The sequence below is a fragment of the Balaenoptera acutorostrata genome, chromosome 3 (genome assembly GCF_949987535.1).
Source record: "Balaenoptera acutorostrata chromosome 3, mBalAcu1.1, whole genome shotgun sequence".
Taxonomy (NCBI): domain Eukaryota; kingdom Metazoa; phylum Chordata; class Mammalia; order Artiodactyla; family Balaenopteridae; genus Balaenoptera; species Balaenoptera acutorostrata.
Window position 1 is genome coordinate 154,396,601 of NC_080066.1, and position 21,915 is coordinate 154,418,515.

The window sequence follows — 21,915 nt, forward strand, 5'->3', positions numbered from 1 at the left end:
GTTTACCTCCCCCAATCTTCCCATTGTCTCAACCCTGGGCATTAAGGATTTTTTTCCTCCAAAGGCTGCATTTCATTACTTTTATCATTTCTTATAAATAATATAGTAGCCACTGTCACCAGCACTTACTAAGTGTCTGCTCTGTGCCCAAGATTGTCTCCTGTGTTTACAGTAGGTCTGTAAGAGACTTGTGACCACTGTCATTTTGTGCACGAGGAAAAGAGGCTTAGTGAAGGTGTGACTAGCCCAAGGCTACCTAGCTTAGAAAGTGAGGATTCTAGAATCTGAGGCCAGGACCGTCCCTCCTTTCCCTCCAGTCCCTCTCCTCCCTCCCCTCCCCCTTAAACTATAACTTGAAAACTATAGCTTTCCCTCTTTACTTCTTTCTGGCAAACTCCCTCCCCCGCCACCCCCCAGTCACTCATTCTTCAAAGCTACTGCGCTGTTGGTATGTGGAGAGTATCTGTGACATGCAGTAAAGAGACAGCTACTTTCTCTGTACAGAGATTTATATTAAATTCAGCCTAACACAGTTTGGCATGGTGCTCAAGCTGTTAAGGTTTATTTTTGGCATCACTTTTTAATCCTGACTTTACCCTTAACCCTTCCCTCATCTTGCCTCACTAAAGAGGTAAGGGTTAGACCAAGCCTCTTGCTGCTCCTCCTGTCTTACTGAACATATTTATATTATCAGTACTTACAGATTTGGTTCCAGGACACCTCCTCTGACTGTCCCCCATGGATATCAAAATCTGCGGATGTCAAGTCCCATATTCCACCCTCCGTATCCGTGGTTCCTCATGGATTCCACCAACCACGGATCGTGTTGTACTGTATTTACTGAAAAAAATCTGCATATCAGTGGACCTGCATAGTTCAAACCTGTGTAGTTCAAGGGTCAACTGTACTTTGTGCCCAGAAGATAAATGAAGGAGGTGGTCCTTTTGGTTTGCTCTTCCCAGGTCTTAACCTTGTCATTGATCTAGTCTCTCTTGTTCTTGGGCACTTTGTTCCAGTCCAGACAGATTCTCTTTTGTAGCCGCTGTGTCCTTTCAAGCCTGTTCTAGCTGGCATGAACCTAGCGTCTGGGAAATCATGTATCATCTGGTTCAGTGCCAAGCTTTGGTGTCAGAAACCAAACTGGATTTGAATCCTTGCTTCGTTTCTTACTGCTAGGATGATTTTAAGTTAATCTCTCAGCTTCAGTTTCCTCGTGGGTAAACTTGTTGCACAGTAGTGGACAGTTCACCAGGGTCTTGGGGATTCTGCAAAGTAATCCTTCTAAAGCTTTGGCATAGAGTAAACCCTCAGTAGATGTTGGCTGTTATTATAATTATGAGCTATCAATTAGTTAATGTATTCTTTCTCATTGCCTAGGTTGGCTTATTCACCACTGATCAAGTCTGTGTGCCTACATATTCCCATTTCTCTCTGCAAACTTTTCTTCTCTGTTTTTTGTCCCCACCCACTTCATACAAGTTCAGATTGAATGTAAACATTTCATGTCATCGTTTACATCTTTTTGCCTAGATACCCTCTCCCTGAATTGAAAAATACAATTCATAGACTCCAAGAATCACAGAATTGTAGAATTGGGAGGAATCACTTCTACTATGAGTTAAAATCCAGGATCATGAATCTGGTTAGTGGCAGAGTCAGGACTAGAGCCCAGATTAGAAGCAGTCTGGTCTAGTGTTCTTTCTACCACATTTTTTTCCTTACCCAAATTTCACATATGCATATATGCACAATTAAAATACAATCCACAGCAAATTGGGGGTGGGGTGAGAGGCGCGGGGAGGCACTTTTATTTAGAAACTCATTCTCCCGTCATGTCTAGTCCTGGCAGGGATCTGACCTGACCTTTTGGGTGTAGAGTTGTTTTCTGGCCCTCAGGGTACTGGTGTTAGGAGTTTCCAGCCACAGAGTGGAGAAGGTCTCTGTTCCTGTTCAGCACAGGTCTTCATTGAGCAGATATACCTACGAACAACCCTCGTACTGGTGCTCTCCTCTTCCCCACCCCTCCCCTGTCTTTCTTCTCTTTTGTTAATCTAAACTTCATGCATCTAGTTTTTCTTTTTTAGCTTTAGCTTCTCATTAAAATTTGAAACATCCAGAAGAGTAGAAACAATAGTACAATGAACAACATACACCCAACACCTAGGTTCAACTGTTTTCAACATTTTGCTGTATTTGCTTGAATGATAATTTTTAAAATATGTATTTGCTTGTTTTATATATAACTTTTTGCTGAGTTATTTCAAAGCAAACATCATGAAATGTCACTTAAATACTTCAGCATATATCTCTGAGAAATAGGGACATTTTCGTAGAAATCCACAACTCCACACCTAACAGTATTAGCAATTCCCTAATACCATCTATTACCCAGGCCATATTCATTTCCCCCAGTTGTCTCCAGAATATCTTTTATAGCTAACTGTTTTCAAACCAGGATCCAATCAAGAACCACTCTACTAAGTTTCTCTCTCTTAAGTCTCTTTTTAAAAATTGGGAATAGTCTCCACCCCAGCCCTCTTTTCAATGGTATTAACTTTTTGAAGAGTTTGGGCCAGTTATTCTCAGAGTTTCCCTTGTGCTGGATTTTTCTGATTCTTTCTTCCTAGTGTCACTGAACTTCCTCCTCTTTCACCTGATCTGCAGTAAGCCGGAAGTCAGATTGGAAGGCTTGCTTACATTCCAGTGGAATGCTTGGGGCAGTAGCTTTTCCTGGGTGGCACTGTATGCCTCAGGTGGTAGCACATCACGTCCCCATTGTTCACGTGCTAAGTGTGATCACTGAGTTAGCATGCTGACAGATATCTCTGTTGTCAAGGAACATTTTCTCCCTCGCACCTGGCACGTAATGTGTGGGGCGATTCTTTGGCATCAAGAGAATGTCCAGTTCCCTGTCAATCAGTCTTTCACCTAATGGCTTTAGCATCTATTGATGATCAGGTTTCTGTCTTATACTTAAAATAGAGTTTACATTTTGCTATGTCCATTTCCGCTTGAAAGAGCTACATTTACTCATAAGGGTTCAGTTATAAGCTTGGATGGTCCATTACCTGCCATGACCTTAAACCCGTGAGGGGAAAACTCAGGTCTGTGATGAATTAGTTGTCAGACCCAGGTTGAGGCTGGAGGAAGAAATTGGCAGAGATGGAACTGTGCCTGGTGGACAGATTTGAGGAATAAATGCAGCCCCTGCAGTGTGCGCACGTATTATTAAGTGTTAGTCTTCTCTCTCCTCAAGCACGTAAGAGCAGCTTTCCTGGATCTTCCGTCAGGTTGCTGGAGAAAGGAAAGGAAGTTTGTTTTTAGCCAGAAATCAAGGGTTTGACATGGGAGGTGGGAGGTGGGAGGTGTGCAGTGGATCTTGCCTTTTCTTTTGGGAATTCATGCGTGTGTTTGGACTGGCTTTTTGAAACAGGCTGCCGTTTGGATTTTGGACTGATTCACATTGTGGGGTTTCTCCAGGACTTCTAAGAGTGTGTGAGAAGTTTCTGAACTCGAAAGGCTCCTTTTTTGGCACTGCAGTATCTTTTCTATTTCGGCATCTTAAGAATCTGGGGGAACCATATAAAGATCAGAAACAAGTCTAGCCCTAAAGGCTCCCTGTGACTTGGTAATTCCAGTTAGTTGAATCCTGGCCCATTCGGATGAGACCATATAAAGTGGCCGTTTCCTGAATTTCCTGCTCTCTGCCTCTCATCGGCTCCTTTTTGTAGAAAGCTGGTATTTCAGGACCGCAACCACCAGTCACGTGCTTCCACCCCTTTACTCGCAGTCATTTCTGCCCCTGTTTATTTTTGGAGAGAGCACATTTTTGCTTCTCTCCAGGAGCTATGCGGGGTCCTGCCCCCTTCCTCCATCAGGCGGCAGCCCCGGCAGGCTGTGCTGCTTTCCCACACTCGGAGACGTGACTCCAGCTTTTAAGAGAGAACACGAGGGATGCACTGCTTAAGGGCTACCGTCACTCGCTCCTATTTCTGTCCCTCCTGGGGTTGCACATTTTAAGACTCTTTCTTTTTTAAAAACAAGTTTGGGTAATGTTACCTGGCGGTAAATCTGCCAAAATTGGAAATCGTTTTCCCAGCAGATGTCTTGGGGCCATGCCTTATTTAAAGGATAAACCAGGACTTTTGAATTCTAGGTCTAGGTCCTCTCTTCTTTCTGGCTTTTAAGATGATTTGAGCTCTACTCTCTCTCACCCATCTGGGTTTTTTTTTTGTTTGTTTGTTTGTTTTTCCTCCTTCCTAACACAGGGATAGGAAACAGGTTTCTTCCAGAGTCATACCTCATACAGATGGGTAATGTCTTCCCAAGTGCTTGGTCAAGGAGGATTGTGGAGTTGGTGGGCTCGGTGAAAAAAAAAGCCACAACTGTCTTAGACTAAGTTTCTAGTTTCAAAGATGGAGTAAATTCCTTTTTCTTTAAACGCCCAGGCCATTACACAGAGCACCCAGACACACAAGATTTGAGAAATAATAAATCACACATTCATGTCTCCCCTTGTCCTACCCAGACCTGGTGGGCAGGAGAGGGAAGGACCCCTGGCCCAAATGGTGGGGTCCGTAATGAAGGGTGACAACTTCTCAGCACTTCCTGTGAGGGCTGGGCTCTGACAGTGAGCTGGGGAGGGCATTCAGGCTCCCAGAGCCGCCCAGCATCTCATCTGTCACCACAGGCAGAGAGAACACAGCAGTTCTGGCAGCTGATTCTAAAAGGAGCAACAGCAGGGTCTTGGTCTAGAGTGTGTCCTGTGTTTCAGGTCGTCGTGGGGAGAGGGCCACGGGGCTCTTTCTGAAACTGTGCTAACAGGTGTGTCGATGACGTCGTCATAGCTCTTAGGGAGAGCTGCCGGACATTCAGGGGGCTGGACTGTCCATGCAAAAGAACCCACCAGACCTTTTAAATTGTATTGTGAAAAACCAGTCACCCGCTTACATTTCAAACAGATCATTTGCACCTAATTTTAAACTACTCCGTCGTGATCAAGTTGCATCAGCTTTCGCTTCCAGCCTGCGTTGTACAGTGATAGGTGCTGAGGACCTCGGACCCTGACCAATACAGTCAGTGATCAGTGAACAGCATTTGCTACAGCCTGAGTGGTATGTGCTATCCTGGTGTCACTGCACCTCGTATCTGGTTGCTTCTGGAATGCTTTTCCTTTACATTTCTGCTTATCTTTCCAATCCAGAGCAAGCCCCACTTATTCCATAAAGCCTCCGTCAGCCTCCTTGTCCTCAGCACTTCCCACGCTGGTACGATTCTGTGTAGCCTTCAGTCAGGCCTTGCAAACGTATGCACGCTTGTCAGAGCGCTGTCTGAATGATGCCCCAGGAGAGTGTGGCCCAATAAAAACCACCAAAGGTGACGAGAAAACTGCAAAATTTAGTGGAACTGCCCCAGGGCTGAGGGCTTCCTCCTCAGCTTCACCTTTGGACCCTGATGCAGCCTCTCGCTGGAAGGACTGTCAGTTCCTCCATCCCTCATACCTACCTCCCCGCTCCAGTGTGGCCTTGGCGGTTTCAGATTAAGCCCAATGTCCATCACATAGATTTCATACAGACCTGATACACCCTGAATTCTGCCTCTTTCCAGCCTCATTGGACCCGGGGTATCATTTGAGGACAGGGATGACGTCTTCTGCTTTTTCTAACTCACCTGATGCGTATAGGACAGCACTCTGCTCCCCACACAGGAACAAAGTTGAATTCTGGGGAGGAGCCTTTGTCACTTGGTAATAGTGGTTAATTACGTCTGTCTCATGGAGACAGGGTATTTGTGTGTGGCCGTAACAAGACTCATAGTAGGGAGTATTTATATATAAAAACAAGAATTTCTTTTCCTTGGACTCCGAGTACTAAATCATGACCATAAGGATTCCCCATCAGGAGAGACATCTCCCGCTAAACACACAAGCCCTACCTTGCAGAGAGCTGAGTTCTGCCTCCCCCCCCATCTCCCAGCCGCCTCAGTGCTCTCTCTGAGGTTGGCCAGGACTCCCAGTGGGGAGCAGGGAAGGCCACTATAACCCTACCCCATTTGGTGCAGAGAAGTACTTTGTAACTCTTCCTCTCCCAGGTGATCTCAAGGAAAAGCAGCCTATATGGTTTTTACAACATTATGTCAACTCCTGAAGTTTTCAGTTATTAGTGCAAAAGCCCCTTTGATTTGGGGACTAGTTGTTAAATTCTTCTGGCTGCGGAGGAGTGACTCTCGTGTGGTGGTCTTTCTGTTTTGAAGCTGCTCTCCTAATTTAGCAGCTGGCACTGTTTCGGAGTGGAAAGATGAGAAAAGAAGTGTCTTTGTGTTACGTCTGGGCAGAAAGGATTCTCACTCATCCTCCCAATAGCTGTGACTTTCTGGGGTTTGTGGTTAAAGAAGAGAAAGCAGATCATTTGGGGTTTTGGAATCTTAGGGAACTTTATTAACCATATGATACATCAGTAGTCAAAATGACAGCTCAGGCCAGGCTCAGAGGAGTCTTTTTATTCCCCCTCTTTTCCAAATGGTACAGTATATGTTGTTACACGTGGCCTAACCTTTCAAATATTGACATTAGTGATGCTGCTGCTGCTAACAGTAAAGATATAGTACTTATTATGTGCCAGGCACTGCCCTGAGCATTTACCATATAGTCACTAATTTAATCCCTCAACAGCTCAGTGGTTACTCAAAGGAGTGCGTTTTGACCTAAATTTATGTCACTTATGCTCCTTTTCCATGATGCCTAATCTTTCACAACCCCTCCCCAGTTTAGTCCCTGTTCCTCCTGTCTCCCACCACCTTTTTTTTTTTTTTTTTTGGCTGCGTTGGGTCTTCGCTGCTGCGCACGGGCTTTCTCTAGTTGTGGCAAGCAGGGGCTACTTTTCGATGTGGTTCGCGGGCTTCTCATTGCGGTGGTTTCTCTTGTTGCGGAGCATGGGCTCTAGGCGCGCGGGCTTCAGTACTTGTGGCACATGGGCTCAGTAGTTGTGGCTCGCGGACTCTAGAGCGCAGGCTCAGTGGTTGTGGCGCACGGGCTTAGTTGCTCCGCAGCATGTGGGATCTTCCTGGACCAAGGATTGAACCCATGTCCCCTGCATTGGCAGGCGGATTCTTAACCACCGTGCCACCAGGGAAGTCCCCTCCTGTCCCCTTTGTCACCTACACCCCATGGCAGAAGGCAGAGGTGGGGTCAGGACACACAGGTTGAGGAACCTTGCCAAGGCCACCAGGCCCCTTCCCTTCTTCTTGTGGACTATCAGTGGAAAAGTGCCAAATAGGCCTGGGCCTCCTGACACCATGGCACCACGGATTTCATGTGGGTTTATTCTGTCCAACACCCAGAGCAAAGAGAAGACAGCAGGGGATCCCAGCTCTGAGAAGCTAGTTCCAGGGCCACACACCTAGATGCCACAGGGGCTAGGCAGGGCACCTGGGTGAGTGAAGTGGGACTAGGGGTTAGACGCAGGCGTACCTGCAGTGTGTACACTGATGTGGTAAGAAAAGATCCCACTTCCACCCAAGAAATACGCTTGTTCCCATATTTGTCGAAACACCTGACATAGCTTTCATTTTCCCACTTCCAGTAGGCCTGGGAACCGAGAGAGAATTCTGTACTGGAAGAGAAACGACAGCACAGCCGCCATGGTAATAGATGTCAGCTGGCACTTGACCTCAGCAGGAAGGAGACAGAGCGGGTGGGGACCGTGGCGAACTGGAATTCACGTGTCCAGTCACCAGAGGGCGGCTGCTCCTCAGCCCCAGCATTGCTAGAGTTTCCAGTTTTCCGAGGGAAGCCGGAGACTTCTGTTTTGTGTGGAAATCTTACAATTTTTAAAATGGTAGTTTAAATTTAAAAACAGACAAAAACCACTGTATGGCCAAACCAAACATGCAGTTCCTAGTTTGTGACCTCCGAATTCAGGAATGCACATTGTCACAAGATGGTCCTACCCTTGGGTAAAGGAAAGTGGGGTGTTATCTGCAAAAGCATAGCGAAGAAAGCTGTGGGCCAGATTGGTTTAAAACCTCCTGGAGGGGCCTGATATGATTCAGTTCCAATCTCTTTAACCTTTGCAATGCCTTCCACATGGTAAGAGCTGAACAAGACAACGTTCTTGGTCTCTGCTTATACACCACTTTGGCTTGTGGGAGTTTGGGCTTATTCTGATTCCAGCTGGTCCTTATAGTTCCAATAACCAGTGCTGTCTGAGCAGCCTAACCTGTGAGCTTCAGTTCCAGATTCCTAGGACAGAGAACTTGATTGGTTCTGACTGGCTCTGACTGGTGCAGCCCTGGTTCAGTCACCTGTGTCTAAGGGAAGAGGGGGTCCTGGGATGGAAGGCTTCTCCATCCAGCCTGGGGACCGGTGATTATGTGTGGCAGGGACACCAAAAAAGGATGCATGGACTGGGAATTGATGGTGGGGATCTCTTCGTTCATCTTCTTTGGGTTCCGCCCTGAGAGAGACAAGCAATAGTGCGTTTTCTACTTCTACATTTGTGTTGTTTCTGAGAGTACAGAGCCTCATTACTTAACTTTGTTTTCTCTAAAGTACTACTTAGGTTTCCCAGGAGCTAAGTTGGATGCAGGCTTTCCAGGACTTGCCTTCTCCTCCATCAGGCCTTTCCAACAGGTTCTGCCTCATCCCGCAGAAAGGCTCCGTCTCTAGATGGAACATGTCCTTGGCAGGCTGGGGTGCTACCAGAGAAGCAGGAAAGGAAACACATCTTGGTGTAAAATAAAAATATCAAAAGTTAAAAGGTATTTCGCCATATTGAGGGAATGTTTTCTTAAAAAGCTGCAAGTTAGGTTTTTTTAAATTTATTTATTTATTTATTTATTTATTATTTTTTTTTTTTTAAATTTATTTATTTTTAAATTTATTTTATTTCTTTATCTTTGGCTGTGTTGGGTCTTCATTGCTGTGCGCGGGCTTTCTCTAGTTGCGGTGAGCGGGGGCTACTCTTCGTTGCGACAGGCGGGCTTTTCACTGCGGTGGCTTCTCTTGTTGCAGAGCACAGGCTCTAGGCGCACGGGCTTCAGTAGTTGTGGCACGTGGGCTCAGTAGTTGTGGCTCGTGGGCTCTAGAGCGTAAGCTCAGTAGTTTTGGTGCACGGGCTTAGTTGCTCCGCGGCATGTGAGATCTTCCCGGACCAGGGCTCGAACCTGTGTCCCCTGCATTGGCAGGCGGATTCTTAGCCACTGCGCCACAGTGAAGTCCCTGCAAGTTAGGTTTTTAGCAACAGATTGAAAGGGCATTGCAGTGATTTTAGCCCAGGAGTCTGCAGAGTACTTCCCACCAAATTTGGCCCACTGCTTGTTTTTGTAAAGCTTTATTGGAACACATTACACCCAGGTGTTTACTTCTTGTCTGTGGTTTGATTGCCCTGCAGCATCAGAGTTGAGTAGCTGCAACAGAGACTGTGCGGCCCACAAAATCAAAAATAGTTACAAGAATTCTGCACTTGGGTTTGTGGGTGTATCTATTGCAGGTGAATGCTTCCTGCCCAAATAACTTGAGTAGCTTTTTAACCCACCACTCGAGTTTGTGTCTTTGAAGCAAGCCTCTCTTATATATTTTTATTTTATTACTTTTCTTTTTATAAAAGTGATATAAATTGATGGTAAAAAAGAATTGGAAAATGCACAACAGCATAAAGAAGGAAAAAGAAATCGCCATGATTCTTACACTGGATCCCCTCTCATTCATGTACTGATAGCTAATTAGCACGAGATGTTCTGTATTAGTGATCTTTTCACAAAATTAGAAGCATATACCTACTATTTTGAACATGTTTTAAAAAGTTAACACATATTGAACTTTCTCATATCATTAATTCCTTTTTAATACAGTGTTTTATTATTGCATAGTATTTTCACATGTGTATTCCATGATTTACTTAAATTCCTTATTGACGTCCAGTTATTCATTATATTCAAAAATGACATTATGTTTCTCTCTGATTATTTCCTTGGGATAAATTCCTGGGGTTAGAATTGCTGGCTCAAAAAGTGTGAGCATTTCTAAGGCTTTCAGTAGACGTTGCCAGATTGTCCTCCAGAAGGGTACGAAAGCACCCAGGTTTCATAGTATTGTATTTGCATTCGAAGGTTTCAGAAGGTTGGTTTAGGTTACCTTAACCTCAGCGTCTGTTTGTTTGAACACTGGTCTTGAGTAACTGTTTTGTTGACTTCTTTTCCCTTGCAGGCTCCCCCTCCCAAGCCACCCCGCCGGCAAGGAGGCTGGGCAGATGACTCCGTGAAGGCTTCCAGGTGAGTGCTGGCAGGTCACGGGGCGGCGGGGTGGGGTGGGGGGGCGGGCAGGGGACACTGTGCTCCTGTGTTGTTCTTTTATTTTTTATAACCGCTTTACTGAGATGTAATTCATGTACCTTACAATTCACCCCTTTGAAACGTACAATTCAGCTGTTCTTAGTATATTTTCAGAGTTGTACTGTCATCACCACAATCACTTTTAGAACATTTTTATTACCCCCTAAAGAAACGCCATACCCATTAGCAGTCACTGCCTGTGTCCCCCTGCAACCTCCCCAGCCCTAGGCAACCACCAGCCTGTTTTCTGTCTCTCTGATTTGCCTATTCTGGACATTTCATGTAAATGGAATCACATGTTATGTGGTCCTTTATGACTGCCTTCTTTCACTTGGCATAATATTTTCAAAGTTCCTCCATATTCTAACATTCTGTGTTTTTCTTAAAGTTACTTTCTAAACAGAATGGACTTGCCTGTTAGTTACTGCTGGATTACAAATCATTTTGGTCTTTAATCCCTTGTAGTAAGTCTCAGACGAAAGGTAAACCAATATACATGTATGTATGTATATATGTTTACTACACCAGTGGGATGGCCAATGATAAACTCAGGAAAGGAATTTCTTTTCCTCAAAGAAGAGACATTACCCTTGTTCAGAATTTCCTTCAGCAGTTGTTGCCTTCAAAATGGCACTATCAGAAATATTTTTTTTCCAGTTTTCCCACCTTCCTCCCCCCTTCCACTCCCCACCTCTAAACACACACACACACACACACACACACACGTGTACACACACTTTTTTCGTCCCCTGAATCATCTGAAAATAAACTGCAGTCATCATGATATTTCACCTCTTAATACTCCAACATGCATCTCTGAAGATTAAGGACATTCTTTAAATAATCACGTATAATGATCACATCTAAAAAATTTCATAATGATTTAATAATATTTAAAATATAGTCTATATTTAAATTTCCCCAGTTGTCCCCAAAATCTCTTTTGGAGTTCCAGGATCCAATCAGAGTTCACACATTGTGTTGGTAGTTCTGTCTCTTTTTATGCTCTTTTAGTCTCTATAATAATTCCAGCTCCCCTTCGCCCTACTACACCTCCACCCAGTACATTGACTTTTTTGAGGAATCCAGGTCAGTTGTCTTGTAGAGTGTCTCACATTCTAGATTCTTCTGATTGATTCCTCATGATTAGATTCAAGTTAAATGTTTTTGGCAAGAACTGGTGATATTGTGTACTTTTTATTGTATCAGAATGGTATAGAAAGATATACTCAGAGAAATCTCACTCCCATCCGTATTCTTTCCACCTCATTCCCTCCATCTCCCATGGATAACTTCTTTATTAGTTTCTGTTTTATCCTTCCTGTACTTCTTTTTGCAAAAAATAAACATGTATATATAAATTTAAAATGTATCCTTATTTGTTTCTATATGTTAAGATTCAGCAAACTGTGGCCCACAGGCCAGCCACCTGCTTTTATACAATTTTTAAAGGTTACTTTCCATTTATAGTTACTACAGAATATTGGCTCTATTCCCCTTGTTGTACAGTACGTCCTTGAGGCTGTCTTACACCCAATAGTTTTACCTCCCACTCCCCCACCCTATATTGCCCCTCCCCACCCTCATTCCCCACTGGTAACCACTAGTTTGTTCTCTGTGAGTCTGCTTCTTTTTTGTTATATTCACTAGTTTCTTGTATTTTTTAGATTCCACATAGAAGTGATATCATACAGTATTTGTCTTTCTCTGTCTGACTTATTTCACTTAGCATAATGCCCTCCAAGTCCATCTATGTTGCTACAAATGGCAATATTTTGTTCTTTTTTTTAATGGCTGAGTACTATTCCTTTGTGTGTCTATACACCACTTCTTTTTTTTTTTTTTTTTTTAAATTTATTTATTTATTTATTTTATTTATGGTTGTGTTGGGTCTTCGTTTCTGTGCAAGGGCTTTCTCTAGTTGCGGCGAGCGGGGGCCACTCTTCACTCTTCATCGCGGTGTGCGGGCCTTCTCACTATCGCGGCCTCTCTTGTTGCGGAGCACAGGCTCCAGATGCGCAGGCTCAGTAATCGTGGCTCACGGGCCTAGTCGCTCCGCGACATGTGGGATCTTCCCAGACCAGGGATCGAACCCGTGTCCCCTGCATTGGCAGGCGGATTCTCAACCACTGCGCCACCAGGGAAACCCTATACACCACTTCTTAATCCATTCACCTGTTGATGAACATTTAGGTTGCTTCCATATCTTAGCAATTGTAAATAATGCTGCTATAAAAATTGGGGTACTTGTATCTTTTCAAATTAGTGTTTTTGTTTTGTTTTGTTTTGTTTGTTTTGGATATATACCCAGGAGTGTCATTGCTGGGTCATATGGTAGTTCTATTTTTAGTTTTCTGAGAAACCTCCATACTGTTTTCCACAGTGGCTGCTTCAATTGATATTCCCACCAACAGTGTATAAGGGGTCCCTTTCTCCACATCCTTGCTAACATTTGTTATTTGTGTTCTTTTTGATGATAGCCATTCTGACAGGTGTAAGGTGATATCTCATTGTGGTTTTGATTTGCATTTCCCTGATGGTTAGTGATGTTGAACATTTCATGTGCCTGGTGGCTATCTGCATTTCCTCTTTGGAAAAATGTCTATTCAGTTCTTCCGCCCATTTTTTAATCAAGTTGTTTGTTTTTTTTTGATATTGAGTTGTGTGAGCTGTTTATATATGTTGGATATTAACCCCTTATTGGTCATATCGTTTGCAAATATTTTCTCCCATTCAGAAGGTTGTCTTTTCATTTTGTCGATGGTTTCCTTTGCTGTGCAAAAGCTTTTAAGTTTAATTAGGTCCCATTTGTTTATTTTTACTTTTATTTCCTTTACTTTAGGAGAGGATCCAAAAAAAATGTTGCTGCAATTTATGTCAAAGAGTGTTCTGCCTATGTTTTCCTCAAGTTGTTGTTATATTATCTGGTCTCACATTTAGGTCTTTAATCCATTTTGAGTTTATTTTTGTGTATGGTATTAGAGAATGTTGTAATTTCATTCTTTTACATGTAGCTGTCCAGCTCTCCCAGCACCACTTGTTGAAGAGATTGTCTTTTCTCCATTGTATACTCTCGCCTCCTTTGTCATAGATCAGGTGACTATAAGTGCACAGCCACCTGTTTTTATATATCATGTTTTATTGGAACACAACCACACTCTAAGTCTACATTTTATTTATTTATTTATTTATTTATTTTTTGTTGAAGTAGAGTTGATTTATGATGTTGTGTTAATTACTTCTGTACAGCAAAGTGACTCGGTTATACATACATGCATTCTTTTTCAAATTCTTATCCATTATGGTTTATCACAGGATATTGAATATATTTCCCTGTGCTATGAAGTAGGACCTTGTTGTTTATCCATCCTATATATACCAGCTGGCATCTGCTAATCCCACACTCCCAGTCCTCCCCTCCCCCACCCCCTCCCCGTTGGCAACCACCAGTCTGTTCTCTATGGCCCTGATTCTGTTTCTGTTTCCTAGATAGCTTCATTTGTGTCGTATTTTAGATTCCACATATAAGTGATATCATATGGTATTTGTCTTTCTCTTTCTGACTTCGCTTAGTATGATAATCTCTAGTTACATCCATGTTGCTGCAAATGACATTATTTCATTCTTTTTTTATGGCTAGTACTATTCCATTGTGTATATGTGCCACATCTTCTTTATCCATTCATCTGTTGATGGACATTTAGGTTGTTTCCATGTCATGGCTATTGTGCATAGTGCTGCTAGGAGCACAGGGGTGCCTGTATCTTTTTGAATTAGAGTTTTGTCTGGATGTATACCCAGGAGTGGGATTGCTGGATCATATGGTAGTTCTATTTTTAGTTTTCTGAGGAACCTCCACACTGTTTTCCACAGTGGCTGCACCAACTTACATTCCCACCAGCAGTGTAGGAGGGTTCCCTTTTCTCCACACCCTCTCCAGTGTTTGTTATTTGTAGACTTTTTAATGATGGCCATTCTGACCAGTGTGAGGTGATACCTCATTGTAGTTCTGATTTGCATTTCTCTAATAATTAGCAATGTTGAGCATCTTTTCATGTACCTATTGGCCATCTGTATTTCTTCTTTGGAGAAATGTCTCTTTAGGTCTTCTGCCCATTTTTCGATTGGGTTGTTTGTTTTTTTTGTTGTCAAGTTGTATGAGCTGTTTGTATATTTTGGAAATTAAGCCCTGTTGGTTGCATCATTTGCAAATATTTTCTCCCATTCTGTAGGTTGTCTTTTCATTTTGTTTATGGTTTCCTCTGCTGTGCAAAAGCTTGTAAGTTTGATTAGGTCCCATTTGTTTATTTTCGTTTTTATTTCTATTGCCTTGGAAGACAGACCCTAAGAAAACATTGGTACGTAAATGTACATTTTAAAATTTAGATCTCTGATCCATGTGGAATTAATTCCAGTGTATGGTATGAGGTGCAGATCTAGTTTTATCTTTTTTCTAAATGACTGTTGTCCCAGCACCATTTATTTGAAAATCCATCTTTCTCCAGTGAATTTAGAAGCCACCTTTGCCATAATCTGTATGTTTGTATGTACTTGGGTCTGCTTTTGGACTCGTTATTCTGTTCTGGTGGTCTTTCTGTCTATTTATATGCCATATATGCCATATGCTATTTAAGTGCCACACTGTTCCTTTGGTGAACGTAACACTGCTTTTTCGTGTTAACTAAGAAGAAGGTGACTTTGAAATATGCTAGTGAGAGGCTAATAGAGGAGCCCCATTTTTCTAAGTTATTAGGGGATTCTAGTGTTTGTATTATCTGGAATTTATTTTGAAATATGGAAATGAGTCAAATCCTATATCTGCTTCTTAGAGAAAAAAAAGAGAATCTCAAGTGTTAATTCCTCGACGAATATATTAAAGATTTTTCCAGATCAGATCCATTTTCCCTGGGAGGGAAGTGCTCTTCCATTTCCGGTGTTACTTTTCAAGGGATCCGCTTGCTTGGCTCCTCGGGCTGCCGCCTGGCCCTGACCCCCCAGTGTCTGTCGGCATGCCCAGGGCTCACCCTCCAGCCGCCTCTCCTCTGTCGACGCTCACTCTCGGCATGCTCTCCATCCCTTCTCGGGCGTTCTCCTATCACCTGTACACTGATAACCCCAGAGTTTGTATCTCCAGCCCAGTCCCTCCCCTGAGCATCTAGCTGTCCACATGACCTTTCCACCTGAATGTGCAACTCAATCCTAACACGTCCAAATCGGTCCTCTTCATTTCCACCCCTACCACCCCGTCCCCTCATCTGCACCTCCCCAAGGCCCCTCAGGTCTCCATAAATGGGCTCCACCTTCCCTGTCACTCAGACGCTGAACTTTGGGGTCATCCTGGACTCCTCCATGTCCACTCAGGTTCAGTCTGTCAGCAAACCTGTTCAGTCTACGGTTGAAACACACCTGTCGTCCGCACGGCCAGTGCTACAGCCAGCGTCGTTCCTGGTGCTGACGCAGGCCAGGCTCTCCTGACTGGCCTCCCCCTTCACCCGTGCCTCCCTTAGTCTTATCTGCAAGAGCCAGAGTGACCTCTTTATAACATAGGTCAGGTCATTTCACGTTTGTCTGCTCAGAACCCTCCAGGGGCATCCCCCCCACCCCAAAGTAAACCCCCCAGTCTTTACCATGGCTTCCCAGCCTCCACTTGACCTCACTTTATATAGAGTAGCACCCCTCATCAGTCCGTGTTCCCCATCTCCTGCTGTAGGTTTCACCACCTTACATATATCCATACACACACGTGTGCTCATACACGTATTGTCTTTTTCTCTCTACTCTCCTGTAAGCTCCGTGAGAGGAGACGCAGCCTTGTTCACATACCCCCAGTACCTCAAACAGTGCCAGGCCATGATGAGCACTCAGTGACTATTTACTGAACACATGAATGATGAGATCAGTAGTTTGGTTGGTCACTTACTGTGTCGGTGTGGCACGTGGAGCTCTGGAAGGCTGGGAGACCTGTTGGGGAGGTGATGCTCTGTGTGAAGGGTGATAAGAGCCTGAACTGGGGCAGTGTGTGTGAGCATGGACAGGAGAGATTTGGAGACATTTTGGGGGTAGAATTAATAGAAGTGCCATTAGTTGGATGCAGGGCAGAGGGTGGAGTTGAAGGTCCACTGCAAGGTGCCTGGCTTCGGGGACTGGTTGGGTAGTGGTGCCGTCAGGTGGAGAAGGCAGGAGGAGAGACCTGACTTGGGGGCGGTGGCAGTCCAAACAGATCGTCTCCACGGTGTGGGAGTCTAGAAGAGAGGTCAAAAAGCAGTTACAATTTGAGCCATATGTACAAATAGAAGACAAGGACAGAACCTTGGATTTGGTTGTTTGGAGGTTACTAGGGGCCTTTGAGGAAGTGATTACAGTGATTTGTGTTGGGGCAAAAGCCGATTACAGTGGGTTGAAGAGGAATGTGGAAGTGAGGAAATGGGGATAGTGGTACAGGCTCCTACTCTGAGAGGGAAAGGAAAGAGGTGGGGCAGTATTTGGAAGGGGGAGTCTGTTGAGACTCGTGTGTGTGATACCTGGGGAAAAAGTGATTACACATGAAATAGGGGGGTGTGAAGGAGTAGGATCCTGGAGACATAGGATAAGACCTTCCAAGAGGGACTAATTAACCTTGGATGGGAAGAGGCAGGGACATTTTTCCTCCAGGACAGGAGGGAGCTTGGAAAGGCTGGTAAGTTATAAAAAAAGGCTGAGGGGAGTAGGGAATTGGGGGAAGAGGCCATTTTGAATTGGCCTGCGTTTTTTTTTTTTTTCTTCTTCTTTTTTCAAAGTGGGAAGGCAAACAGTGTTGAGCTTATTGGAGCAAAGGAGAACTGGCATCTGGAGGCAAGTAGAACAGATTCGAAACAAAGAGGAAAGGGGGCCAACTAGCGGTAAGAGAGGCGATTGTTGGGCTGGATTGAGGGTCTGCCCCGTGAAGGCTGGAAAACGTGAGCTCCTGCTATTTGCAGGTGCCCCAGGGAAGCTATGTGCTTCCTGCCCTGCAAGAGCTTTGATTCCAATTAGGGAGATGAGGCATTTTCATTCACAAAAGTCAGGATCGGCAAAAGGAGCACATCATAAGTGAGAAACTAACGGAGTGGCCAACCCTGGTATTGTGACGTCAGAGGAGAGTAATCGCAGTAGTCAGGGAGCCCCTTGCGGAGGACATGGGGGTCAAGCTGGAGGAATTCTGATGGGCAACGAGCATTGTGAGGAGAGCATTTTGGTTCAAGGATTGGTGTAAGCATAAGTGTTGGGGAGTGGGGAGCAGTAACCGCACTGTCAGTCTGGTTAGAGCAGAGAATTCACACTAAAAATATTGTTCTCACCTTAAATTCTTTTGGGGTGATAATAGTGGTACTGTGCTAGATACCTGTCTCAGCCAGTTCAGGCTGCTATAACAATATTATAGAAAGGATGGTTTAAACAACAAGCATTTATTTCTCTCAGTTCTGGAGGCTAGAAATCTAGAGGCTGTGTTCACGTGGCCTTCCTTGGTATGTGTACACACAGAGAGATCTTCTGTCTCTTCCTCATTTTATGAGGGCACTAATCCCATCATGGGGGTTCCACCCTCATGACCTCATCTAACCATAATTTGTTCCCAAAGCCCCCACCTTCAAACACCATCGCATTGGGGGTTAGGGTTTCAGCATATGAATTTGGGGAGCCACACACATTCAGTCCATAGCTGCACCTTATATGTGCAGTACACCAACCCTATTGGGTAGGTTTTAGTTTCTAAGGTAGGTACCCCTCTACAAGGGAGGGAGGAGGAAAGCGAGGCTCACAGAGGTCTACATTGTTGCCAGTGGGAAGTAGGCGGGCTGTTTACAGATCTGCCTGAGGAGCCCTCAGCCAGGGATGTGAGTTTCTGGGATGCCTTTGTTTTGTTTGCATAACACTGCCCAATATAGAGAGCAGGGCATGTGTCACCCACCTCACTGGCTAGAGCCTTTGGCTGCCAGGACCCAAATACTCACCCTGAGCCACAGGAAAGGGCTGTATTCAGGAATGGCCTGGGGCCTGGGATCCTGTCCCCTCTCTTGGCACCACAGTCATAGCTATGCCAAAGATTCCATCTTGGAGCCAGGCTGGCCTTGGCTCCGAAGTTGTCTGAGGTGGGGCAGTTGTAGTCGGTGGGGAATAGAGCTGAACGAGAGTCAACCAGACTTGGGAAAGAGAGGAAGGAAAGGTACTCTGATTAAGTTTTGTCTCAAAGTGTCTGTTTTGGGGTTTGTCCCTGCATTGATCTGCAAGGGAATGAGGCAAGTAATGGCCCCTTGGGGACTTTCAGGACTTTGCTCTCAATGTCAGCCGTCATTTTCAATCACCCTCTCCCTCCCAGCCATTAATTTTGGCCCAGGATCATGGGGACTTGTCCATCTATCACTCCTAATTGACACTAAATGATCTGTCAGTTTATTGATGAACGGCAGGAGTGGAATTGTCACAATATATTTTACTTTCTAACAACTCCTCCTGACAATTTTACCTTGTCCATCTCACTCTCCTCACATAAATCTCCATAGGCCGCTCACTCCTTCTCATGGGCTGTTCTGGTGCCAGCCACTTCCACACCATCTGCACGTGTCAAGGACATCAAGATGGCGGTAGAACAGCCGTGTGCTGGTCCTGAGGTTGCCCCCTTCCCTCCTCCTTCTCTCTTTCCCTCTTGCTTTTTTTTTTTTTTTTTTTAATGGCATAGATGTTCCAAGAATACTAAAGGGCTTCTGCCCTCTCCCTCTGTGTCATTGTCATACCAGAGTCTCTTTACCTTCTTGTTAGCCACAAGTAGTTAATTCTTATTAGGCTACAAAACTGTAAAAGGCAAAAATTCAGAGCTGCCAGGCTCCTAGATCTGTAAGCACAGTTGCAGACACATGTTTTGTCCTCTTTAAGGCAGCTCTGTTATAGGCTGTCCATCTCCATAGAAGTCAGTTTCTTAGAAAGATGTCACAGAGGGTAGGTTAACCAGAGCTTGCCCACTGATGTGCTGCGTGCCGCACTGTGAGTGCAGGTGTACCAAGATGTGGGTGCTCTGTCCTTGGACCTTTGGGGCCAGGCTTAGAGCTGCCAAGGCCTCCAGGCTGTCACCGGTAGCCACCAGCAGTCTCATCCATGCACCCCAGTTTTCCATACAGCTGTTATTTTTAAGTGCCCCAAGTCTTGAAAAAGATGGAGAAGTGCTGGGTTAGATATATATAAGGGTATATAGTTATTTCATCTTAAGAAGGTGTACCTATGGGTGTGAAAAATCCTTCATCCTTTATGAGGCCAAGGATGAGTAGAGGAGCTTGACAACATATTAAAATGTCATTGCCCTCCTCCCTCCTTCCTTTCCTGCCGAAGATAATTTCTGTTAACTGATAGGGACTGTTTTTGTTTATTAACCATCATTCCATTATCATGCCTATCAAAATTAATAATGATTCCTTAATGTCATCTGATAGCCAGATCATATTCAAGTACTTCCATTGTCTCAAAGATGTCTTTTTATAGTTGATTATAAAAAGAGCAAATCAAGGTCCCCACCTGTATTTAGTCAACTTTAGTCTCTTTCATTCTGCAGCCTTCCCTACCCCGCACACACCTCTTTTTTCTCCCATGTCATTGGTTTTTTGTGGGTTTTTTTGAGAAACTTGTCCTATAGAGTGTCCCACATTCTGGATTTGGCCTATTGCTTCCTAGTTAAGGTTTCTAACTTGTTCCTTTGGCGCTCATGTTCCCTGTGAAGCTGGGGGTTCGATCTAGATCAGCTGGGGGTTAGACGCAGACTCGCGGTCTTGGCAGGAGTACTCTGGAGGCGGTACTGTGTACATCCCACTGCAGTGCATCCATAGGCACAGGTGTCCGGGGTTCCACTTTAAGTGAGGCTGTGATTGATCCTTGGGGTCAGGGGTGTGGCCTCCATGTTAGTTCCCCACCAGACTCCTGCCTGCTGGTCGAAGCATCCATTGATGATTGTTGCCTAGAGCCATGATTTCATTAAAGTGTGTCAAGTGGTGATTTTCTTTTTTTTTTTTTTAAAGATTTTTTTTTTTAACTAATTTATTTAATTTATTTATTTTGGGCTGTGCAGGGTCTTCATTGCTGCGCAAAGGCTTTCTCTAGTTGCCGCAAGCGGGGACTACTCTTCGTTGGGGTGCGCGTGCTTCTCATTGCGGTGGATTCTCTTGGTGTGGAGCAGGGGCTCTCGGCATGCTGGCTTCAGTAGTTGTGCCTCGCGGGCTCAGTAGTTGTGGCTTGTGGGCTCTAGAGTGCAGGCTCAGTAGCTGTGGCGCACAGGCTTAATTGCTCTGTGGTATGTGGGATCTTCCCGGACCAGGGCTCGAACCCGTGTCCCCTGCATCCGCAGGCGGATTCTCAACCACTGCACCACCAGGGAAGCCCAAGTGGTGATTTTCTAATTCTCACTTATTAACAGAAATTCTTTCATAAGGAACTTTCTCTCATCAACTATTTGGTTGCCTGAAATAAAACTTATTATACCTATAATCCTGCCTTTTGCCCGCTCCAGTCTTTTTATTTTGAAAAATTTCAAACCTATGGAAAAGTTTGAGAATAATACAACAAAACATCCTTCTGACAGTGTTTCACTGCATGTGGCTCATTCTCTATTTTTTTGTTTTTATTTTTTACTGAACTGTTTGAGAGCTGTAGCTACCTTTGCATTTCCATTACTCAACAGTAAATAGTTACTTTGCAAGAGATTTTTGTCTATACCGTTTGCTTCTCGGTCTGTAGTATTTGACACATATAGGTGTTCAGTACATATTTGATGATTGAGTGACTTTTGGACATTTCTTACAGAGCTCCAGTAATTAAAAGGGGACCAGGTATCCCTGAGTCCTTGACCTTCAGATTTTCATCAATATGTACGATTTTGTTGAAGTATTGAGAATTTATTTTCCACATGCTGCCCTGAGCCACAAAGATCTCAGAATTAGTATGACATGGCAGGGGTCCTGGGCATCATGGGTGAGCAGTTATTTAGTTCTCAGCGAGGTTGGTCAGGCATCAGAGATGAGTGTCCAGTATTGGATGAAATCAGATGAGGCGGTTGCATGTGAGATGGTTGAGAAGGGAAGGTCTTAGGTAGTTTATTGTGCATCCGTTTCCAACAAATGTGCCCAGGGCTTGGGCACCATGTCCCTGTTTCTGTGGCTTTTGGAGATGCCCATGAGAGCCCCCTGCTTGAATCTCTGTCTCAACTTTATCATCATTGCTCCCACCTGCATATGTGCTTTTCCTCCACGTGGCTTCCGAGACAAAACAGATTCAGAAAAGGTGGCTTCAGGGCCAAGCAACAACATATCTTTTTTTTTTTTCATCTTTATTGGAGTATAATTGCTTTACAATGTTGTGTTAGTCTCTGCTGTACAACTAAGTGAAACAGCTATATGTATACATATATCCCCATATCCCGTCCTTCTTGAGCCTCCCTCCCACCCTCCCTATCCCACCCCTCTAGGTGGTCACAGAGGACCAAGCTGATCTCCCTGTGCTATGCAGCAGCTTCCCACTGGCTATCTGTTTTACATTTGGTAGTGTATATGTGTCAGTGCTACTCTCTCACTTCGTCCCAGCTTCCCCTTC

General features: G+C 44.4%; 1 protein-coding gene across 3 annotated transcripts in view; it reads left to right on the forward strand.

Moving 5' to 3' along the window:
• Positions 1 to 21,915, forward strand: part of IFT43 (intraflagellar transport 43) — a 95,819-nt gene that overhangs the window by 23,542 nt on the left and 50,362 nt on the right. For all 3 annotated transcript variants that reach the window (XM_007184500.2, XM_057543398.1, XM_007184501.3), the window contains exon 3: positions 10,205 to 10,269. In XM_007184500.2, coding sequence (XP_007184562.1) covers positions 10,205 to 10,269 — 65 coding nt within the window. The remainder of the gene's footprint in view (positions 1 to 10,204; positions 10,270 to 21,915) is intronic.